The sequence below is a fragment of the Malania oleifera genome, chromosome 7, assembly GCF_029873635.1.
Source record: "Malania oleifera isolate guangnan ecotype guangnan chromosome 7, ASM2987363v1, whole genome shotgun sequence".
Taxonomy (NCBI): domain Eukaryota; kingdom Viridiplantae; phylum Streptophyta; class Magnoliopsida; order Santalales; family Ximeniaceae; genus Malania; species Malania oleifera.
In genome coordinates this window covers 103,757,648-103,767,446 of record NC_080423.1, presented here as the reverse complement: position 1 = coordinate 103,767,446, position 9,799 = coordinate 103,757,648, and the positions used below count along the sequence as shown (strand labels likewise).

At 33.9% G+C, this 9,799-nt stretch overlaps 1 protein-coding gene across 1 annotated transcript; it reads right to left on the bottom strand.

Moving 5' to 3' along the window:
- Positions 1 to 7,320: 7,320 nt before the first annotated feature.
- LOC131159324 (ethylene-responsive transcription factor 5-like) lies at positions 7,321 to 8,811 on the bottom strand. Its single transcript, XM_058114125.1, has one exon. It carries the CDS (start codon positions 8,375 to 8,377, stop codon positions 7,529 to 7,531), a length of 849 nt encoding a protein of 282 aa, XP_057970108.1. The 5' UTR covers positions 8,378 to 8,811; the 3' UTR covers positions 7,321 to 7,528.
- Between the last annotated feature and the right edge of the window lie 988 nt (positions 8,812 to 9,799).

Sequence of the window (9,799 nt, the reverse complement as noted above, 5' to 3'; positions counted from 1 at the left end):
AGAAAAAGAGTCTCTACATGGGATGCTTTACAAAAGAATCTAAAAATTATGCTAGCACTTCTTCAAATGCTTACACTCACACCACATGCTACCTATGTAAGAGAAAGGGACATATAAAGTTTGAATGTCTATTAAAGAGAAAGGGTGTGAAAACTAAACAAGTATGGAAAGTAAAAGAAACATATTTTGTTAAACCATCCGAACCCAAGAAAGTATGGGTACCAAGATGAAATACTATGACTAAATCCTTCAATTGATATCAAATCTATGAAAAATCATACAAGGATATTGAATAAAATTGAAATAGAGAATAAGGATAAAATTATTCAAGCTTATTAATGCTTATCTTATTGAAACAAATAAAAACAAAAATAACATTGTTGGCCTTAATCAATGAATGAATCATGCAAACCTTAAGATTAGAAAGTATTAAAATATATAAAGTTTGGGTGTTCATATGAAATCAAAAGAAAAGAATATCTTAAGCAAATTGAGCTTATTGCATGAGTATTTCGATAATGAAAAGAGCTTAACAGAAAATTTGTGAAAGAAACAAATTTTAAAAAAAAACATAGGTCAGCCGACTGGACATAAGCTCAGCCGACTGGCTGAAGGTAAAACTTTTAAACAAGTTTAATATGACATATATTTGAGCAACATAAGAACAATCTAAGCAAAAGTGTAGTACAATATAATGATATATTCCATGCTTATATTATATGCTATATGCTACATGTGTGTATCTTGAAATTGGTATCTTGAAATCTCCAAAGACAATTAAAATATTGATAATTTATGGCCCTTTTTATATTGAAAATCTAAGCATGAAGTTATTAAGCATAATTAAGAAGCATAAATTTTGATATGATATTGATATATGAATATGAAATTAATTCTTGACCATGTATGCTTATGATGGATCACATGGATAAATGGAAAAATTTGCATCTAAATAATTTAGTATTCATGAGCTGTGAATAATGTGACATTAGCATTGGTATTTATAAATTATATTGGTATTCATGAATATATTAAATAAAATTGAATATGAAAAACATAATTATATCCATGAGCATGTTATGACATTGATATGATATTGGATATTAGTATCCATGAGCATATACATAATATGAATTAATGTTTGAAACATGGGAAGATAATTTTAAAAACATAATTGGTATCAAATCTGAATGTATTAAATTTAGGGGGAGTCATATGACTCATTGCTTATACTATGTTTTGTTTCTTCCTAATTTTTTTAATTAATATCATGAATTATTGTTTAATTGGTATCATAAATTTTCAATTAGTATTATTCTTTAATGTTTCAATTGGTATCACAAATTCAAAAATTCAATAAGTATCAAAGAAGGATAGTGCTGTTAGTAAAGATGTTACAACACATATATGAATTACAAATATGAAGTTTTAAATTAGTATCATGAATATTTGATTATTGAAGCACACTACACATGTCATATTGAAAAATAATGAATTGAGTGTGTACATATGCTTGATATGCATGTTTGATGTTCATATGCTCAAAAATGTGATTTTATTTGAACTTAATCATTTTTGATATCTTACTCTTTTTGATTGATGTCAAAAGGGGGAAAAGTTGAGTAAAAATTGAGCATGGTATTAAAAATTTGAACATGATATATGTATCAAAAAGGGAAGAAGTATTTGATATTGAATGATCTTGAATTTGAACAATGTGATGAGCATGATCTTGTATGATATTGAAATTGATATTGATATTGATATTGAAATTAGAAATATTGTTAAGATAATACTTATTATAAGGGGGAGTCTTTTTAAGACTTACTCAAATTTTTGTTTCTTATTTGTCATCATAAAAAAAGGAGAGATTATTGGCCTTACAAGGCTTAACATCCTGTTTTAATGCTAACAAACAAGTAAAACTTAACATATTTGGTTGAGTAATGATATTTCAAGATTTAAGAATAAGAGCACTAAGGAAAATGATCACAAAGATGAGTCAAAGCATGGATGCAAAGATGATATCTATTAAAGCTTGAAGATCATGAGAGTTTGGATGTTAAAGAGAATGTGCTAAAAGCTTAAACCTTGAAGACAAAAGAGCCAAAGAAAAACAAAGCAAGAGAGTAAAAGAAAAGTAAAGAGAGAGAGCTCAAAAGACGAGTATGAAGATTCAAGCACTTAGAATGTTTAAAGTTATAAGAAGTCGTTATGTAAGTACTTCATATTTTAAATATCTTTTAAAATATTTTTGAATCTCTTTAGGATATAAAGACTTAGGGACCAGTTCTTGAAAAACCCTTGAAAATGATTTTGAAAAGTTATATTTGAGTCTTTCAAATGACTATAGTTTAAAAATCAAAATTGAAAATATTTGGAAAAAGAATGGACTAGTCAGCTGACTGACCAGAACACACTAAGATTCGCCAGTCAACTGACAAACAATAAGAATGAATAAATCTGCTCAGCCGACTGACAGTTTGAATTAGAACCCGACTGACTATTTTGAACGTGGTTGAGTTAGCGGACTGACATTTTACAAAATTTAATTTTTGGCAAACAGAAAGGCCTCAGCCGCCTGTCCAGCCGACTGACTATGTGAAATGAACTACCTAGTTGCCTGTCCAGCCGACTGACTCCACGAAATTTTAAATTTTGAACTTCAACGGGAAAATTCTAAAAATTAGTTTTTCAAATATGAACGTTATTAAAACTTGGTGGACACTCCAAGTAACTTAGGGAATAAGGAAACTAATCCTAAAAAGTCTATAAATATTCCCTTAACCCCAAGAAATCAATAACCAAGGAAACACACAACATTCTTGTATTCAAACTCTCAATCTCTCTCAAAGTTTTATATTGCTCATACTCCATCTAGGAGATATCTTCTAAATTGATGTTGAATAATCAACCTATGGCTCAATCACTAAAGAACCCTCGGTGATCTCTTTACTTGAGTTTCAATTCTATTTCATATTGATATTTAAATTCTTGAAGCACATAGTGTTGAATTTGTACTAATCTGCTATGTTTTGAGAGTGTTCTTGTACGCAATGTTTACTTCATATTTTTTGTAGTTCTTGGATGATCAAGGTGTTAGGATCGTTGATCAAGCGTGGGGTATCACTTAGAGAGGTGCAGCTCTAGCCTATTGAAAGAGTGACCAAGTGAGGGGTATCGCGTGGAGAAGTGGGCTCTAGCCTACTGAAGGAGTGTGTAATGGTGTTGTTCCGCCCGAAAAGGAACTGGTTTAGTGGAATCCTTTGGTGGTTTTCCAAAGGTGAAGACATAGGCTGGGGATAAGCCGAACCTCGTAAAAACCCAGTCTCACTTTCTTTCCCTTACTCTTTTTAATTTCTAGCGTACATATAAACTGTGTGGATGATTTAATTTCTTAATCATATATACTACATAATTTGGAAATTAAGTAAACTTAAGTTTAATTTTGATTTGGGATTACGGAAACCGAAAGGGAGTACGTTAGTTGATCAATACTTTGCGGAAACCTCAAAGGGAGTACGTTGATTGGTTAACAACCAAAGATAGATTAACTAAAAGTTTATTTAAATTCGAGTTGTTGGAAATTTGAGTTATGGTTTGCATTGAAGAATCAATTTCATTCTCTACAAGGCTTGCATACAATTTCATATACACAGGGCTGTTAACAAAAGCTGAAAGCTGAATACTAAATTTTGTGGATTGATTGATTTGGTTGATTGATTGGTTACTTGATTGATTAAATAATTGTGTGGTTGTGAATTGTTTAAAGACTTAAGTATTTGTTGTGTATTGGATGAATCAACAAAAAGTCAAGAATTCATTAAAAGAAGTAAAAGAGGTTAAGGATTCACGAAAAGAGTTAAAAGAAAATTTTTAAACCCAATTCACCTCCCCTTTTAGGACTACACCTTAGTTTTCAGGGAAGATTACCCACTCAAACAAGTAACTTCCCTCTGCCCTAATACGTTATGCAGCCCATAGCTACACCTGATATCTATCAGGGCACTCGCCTTTCTTAGCAAGCCCTCGGGCGAAGAGTATACCCCTCCCCAAATACATGTAATATTACAATATATAATACATTTCTTTCTTTACCCTATATCTGTTAACTCCATATCATTCATTACATTCATATTCATATTCTATATTCTTATAATATGTTTCCATATCATTCTTGTCCATATCCTTTCCATTTTCCAATTTCCATTTCCGTTGTTTTCTTATCTTCCATTTCCTATGTTATCCATGGTTAAAATAACAATTATACATTTAGAACTCTCTATACCAACTATATCATAGTCATGCTTCCGCCCTATGACGGCTTGTGCGGCCTGAAGGCTGAACTTAACTCTGGTCGGCCCACTATAGCTAAATCAACCACATTCTACTATTTGTATATCTGATTGGCTGCTCCCACACTGGTCTAGACTCCAGGGGGACACTACCCTTCCCAGCACAATCGATCATCCCATCTCTACACTCTATCTAAGACGTGTGGGTGCACTAGCTCCGCCAAATATATTCGTAACAGTACTATGCCCATTTTCTAGTTTACCAGTTTCTAGTTTACTAGAGTTTTCAAACCATACATTGTCATTTAACAATTCCAAACACATACAGAATAAACCATATCACATTTTTATTCTCAATACATTTCCAGTATTTCCTGCATCTCATACATATATCATAGCTCAACACAAAAATTTCATTTTACTCATGCCACATAATTTATCAACATAATTCATACATTTACCATAAAATAATCCAATGCACATTCTTCGTTAATATCCTGAAAATATACCTTTTATTTCTTACACAATTATCCAGAAAATCTGTCATTTTATTCTTCCTTTTTCACAAATAATAACTAGCAACACAACCCTAGGCTCATAAATTTACATTTTAAACGGTTAGCTTTTCATGACTCACACAAAAATCATATACATATATACATAAGTTTTCCATTTTTACCAATTAATTTCATAAAAATCCTGATTTAATATATTCCCTTTACCTGCTTTCTTAAACTACGCTAATATGAACCTCAAAACGATGCCTGTGACGCTCACCCGAACCCTGAATCAAAAACCCTGGTTTAATCAGATAAACCCCAAATAACCTATTATTTCAACATTTTCTCAACCCATAAACCTCGAATAAACATTTAAAACCCCAAAACTAAGAATCCAAACCCTTACCTCAACCTTGGAGTGTTTCCTGAAAAGCTTAGTTTAAAAATTTGCTCCGCTAGATGTGTAAAGAATCTTCCCTAGAACACCATAGCGATTACCATTTGTTGATTCAAACTGAATTCGGGCTGAATTTGTAGAGAGAAGGTAGAGAAATGTTTCTAGAGAGAGAAAAAATGGGAGGAAAATGAGTTTCTTTGCGAAGAAGCAACTTTGGATCCTTTTATACACGATGTTGCCACGTGGCTTCATCGACGAGAAGACAGGATTCATCGATGAACCACAGAAGGGACTTTGTTGACGAGAGAATACATTTGTCGAAAAAACTTAAAATCTGAAATTCACTCACTTGGGATCTTTTCGTCGATGAGGAACTGAACTTCGTCAACGATTCCTAGTTGAACACTCGTTCACGAGGACAAGAGATTCGTCGACGTGGTCTGTTGTTCTCTCTTTCAAAATTTTCCTTTTCGCCTTATTATTTATTTATCTATTATATTTATTATTTTCCCTAATTTTAAAATAATTATAATTTTTCAGGTCTTTACATAATCGGTTCGGAGATAGATGCAAGGATGGCGTGAAAGATGAGCTTATCTTGCCTTGCCAATTTTAGAAAGCCGTATTGGAGACACCTGCAGAAGATGAACTAGTAGAGGAGGTGTTGGTAGAAAGGGTTTGAGACAGACAAGCGGTTGTACTGTCAAGAAAGCCCTGAAGGCCATAACCAATGAACAATGACGTTAGTTAGGCGCACCAAGAAGGGAAGTTAGAAGGGACAAGTTTGAAGGGAAGCTGAGAATTGACATTGATGGCAATTAGAGGAGAGTTGCCACTGTCAAGAATCTTGAGGGTGGTGACAATAACATACTTAGAGAAAGAGCTCTGATACCATATAGAAAATGCAGGACACTTTCATTTGATGTAAATATGTCCTATATATAAGACTTGTACAAGGTATGTTTGTTACACATTCAAAAGTATTTAAATACTAAATCAAAGATATGCTAGACTTTCAAATACAAACAACTATTGAAGTAATACATCTGAAGAATCACAGATCGCCGCATACTATCAAATATTAGCAAATTTTTAATTGTTAGGATTTTCGACAATTTAGCAACAGGCGTAACTGGTGACGGTTTGGTGAAATCATTGGCAATTTAATCACAACCATCAATCTGTATTAATCTGTCGAAGCAACCGTTAAATGGTATATCAAAACCGTCGACAATTTTGCTGGAAAATTAAGCAGTTTCCTTAATACTTATGAGATGGCATGAAGCAATAAATAAATAAATAGAATTTTGAAAAAAAAAAACATGATTCATTTAGATAGGCATAGAGACTTGCATATGAATTTGGATAAAGATTACTTGTAGCAATTAGACTTTAATAATGTATTTACGAAAGTGGTAAAAATATTGGTTAAAAAAAGTACAACAATTAATTTTTAGAGTAGTTAAATATAGGGCAAAATGCAATCTCCTCTTATGAGATTTGATAAAAAGATAGTGATCTTTTATAAGGTTTCAAAAATGTCATAACTTTTATTGAGATTTCAAAAATTACTGACTTCTCCTGAGATTCGCTAAAAAGATATAGACCTCTCATAACATATTTTATCTTTCTTTATGAAATATAAGAGGAGATTTGTATCTTTTTAACAAATTTTAAACGAGATTTTTAAAATTTTTTTAAATTTTAGGAGAGGTCATAGTATTTTTATGAAATCTCATGATTAGTTAGCATTTTTTGTCCTTAAATATACTTTCATCATTTGATTTATTTTTTTTAAAAAAAGCTTGATTTTACTTATTATCACATATTTAGTCATTGTAGTCAACATATATTCTTTAAATTATTGTAATTTCAGCTGAGTAATTGTATCCAGTTGCACCCGAATTATAATAATTTAAAATATACTATAATTTAGGAATAAAAATACAATGCAAATAAAAATTTTATTTTTCAATTTGTTTTGGGATAAAAAAGCGACGAATATTAATATCACATTTCCTTCGAGTCTTATAAACTAAATCAAATAAAATTATTTCTAAAATATGTCAATCGAGAAGGCTTTTTTAATTTTTCAAACAACACGATACCGAAAATATTGCTCCAAAAATTAAATAAACAAATTCAGTATGTATTTTTTTGAAAAAAACACATATAGCTGGCACACTTCAAGTCCTGTACAACGTCAAAACACACTTCACACTGCTATCCTATGCCTTACTAATTTTATTTTTTTTTTCGGCTAATTCTAAACGTGGCAATATCTGAGACTGCGGCGCCGTCAGATAGTTCGTAATTCTGTTTAAATCCGTTAACCCTCAGGTGACCATAAGCTGAGAATACATTAACGACGTATGCGGCGATAACGGCGACAACGGGGGGACGTTAAATATTCCCTTTCCGTCTGCGGAATCCCAAACGGCCGCCCAATTTGACGGCGTTAACGGACCCCCCGCCGGCGCTGCTGTCGCTGTCGCGGCTGTTATATTTTCAGATTCAGGCGACTCCCTCTTCAGCTCCTTCACCTCCACATTCCTTCCCTCTTCGCTCTCAAACTCCCTCTGCCTTTTCCGGCCGTTGTCGACCGATTTGTCGGTTTCCGTCGAGGTCCCGATCTCATCGGGAAAATTGAGAATCGCTTTCCTTCCCCGCATCTTGAACGCTGCGCGATCGTAAGCCTTCGCTGCTTCGACGGCGGTGTCGTAAGTCCCGAGCCAAACCCTCGCGCCCTTGCGCTGTGGGTCGCGAATCTCGGAGGCAAATTTCCCCCACGGCCGTCGCCGGACGCCCCTGTAATGCCTCCTGTCGCCGGAATCAGACAAATCCCGATCGCTGGCCGCTGGTGCCGCCGCTGAAGCCGGATTCCCGCTGAACTTAATCAGCCACTCCTGTCTGTTCTCAGCTGGAATGGAAATGTTCAACGGCGGCCGGCGGTTGCTCAAACCCACCGGTTTCGGCGGATTAACAGGAACTGGGTCGGCTAATTGAGGCCTCGAGACATGATTACTCGCGGCAGGAGAAGCTCTTCCGGTGGCTTCAGCTTGTGGGTATTTGAAAATTGTACTGGTTTGGTCGTCGATGAAGAAATTCTCTGTAATTCCAGCAGAGTCGTTGAGGAGGAACTGGGTTATGAGCTCAAGAGTCGAAGCTTCTCCTGCTGATGCCATTCACAGGAAGACAGAGCAAGAGAGATTCAAGCTTCAAAATCCAAACTACACCCAAATTGATTAAACCTTCAAATTTAAGAGAGAAAGAAAAACAGAGTATGAGGAGAGAGAGAGATAGAGAGAGAGAGAGAGGGAGAAAGAGAGTATGGAAGATGGGAGCGAGGTAGGGGAAGTGAAGCAGGGAACTGTGTATATATACAAAGGGAGAGGAATTTGAATTTTTGAAGAAAGCAAAGGTTTTGAGAGGGTTCATGGGAGCTTCTGGGGAGGAGAGAGGAAGCATCCTGATTGGATCAGAGAGCGAGAGAGACAGAGGGGAGAGGTTGCGCCCAAGGTGCTGTTTTCTTTGTCTGTTGAGTACCGAAGTGAGAGCATTGTTTGTTGTTTTATTATTTTAAAGCTTGGCAGAGCAAGTGGCGCGACTGCTCCGTTTCCAGGGTACTTCCGTCCATGGCAGAGAGAAATAAAATAGTAATTTGAGTTTGTAATTTAGTGCACGCAAGTGTATCCTTGGAGAAGAAGCGCCAGCTGTGAGTCATCCGATTGACTTCATTTGGACCTGTGATGGTGATGCTTTTGTTTTTGTTTATATGTTTCTGCTCTGTTCGTCTCGAAACCATTCTAGCTTTTGCACGGTCATGACCTCAGCTTTTACAATTTTATTTTTTTAATATATTTTAGTCTAAAATTATGTTCAACTTTGGTTCGTAATAAATTGTTTCCAAATTCCCACTATTTATGTTTTTTTCATTTTTTATTACATAAAAACTTCATCTACTAACTAGCTCTTCGGACCTCCTGATATGATGACACCAAACCAACATATTAGCGTCATCCGCTAATCCGAATGAATTTGAACAAATTTTAAGATAATTTTATATTACATTCTATTCGAATTTAATACAACTCCAAGTTCAAAGCTTCTGCAAACGTGGGTTACAATTTTAAATTTAGAATCTTGAATTATTTGTAAAATTTTACATCATACTTTTTATTAAAATTTGTACAAATTAGAATTAAGAGTTGGAACTCTAATCTCCTTGGACTAAGCTCTTTTCCATAATGTATAGTCCAAATTATTAACAAACTTTTGTCAAATTATTTCTTGCTTTAGGTTAAGAATTTAAAACTAAAATACATTTTTTTTAGAATTTATATGGTGGAAGAAGAAATTGGTACTTTTATATGTCATCCTTTGCCTTCACTCATGTCTATGCTTACCTTATTTAATTATTTATGATATCATTTTTTAAGTTAGTTTCTTTGTGTAATTATTACTATTACTTTTTGGGGCCCATTTGATGATTATTAGACTTAGTTATGTATACCATGACGATATGTTTCATAACTACAAAAATTTATGTGTTAGTTTAAATTCATATGAATTTAAGAAAAATGTAATCTAAATTATGTTGGCTTCTA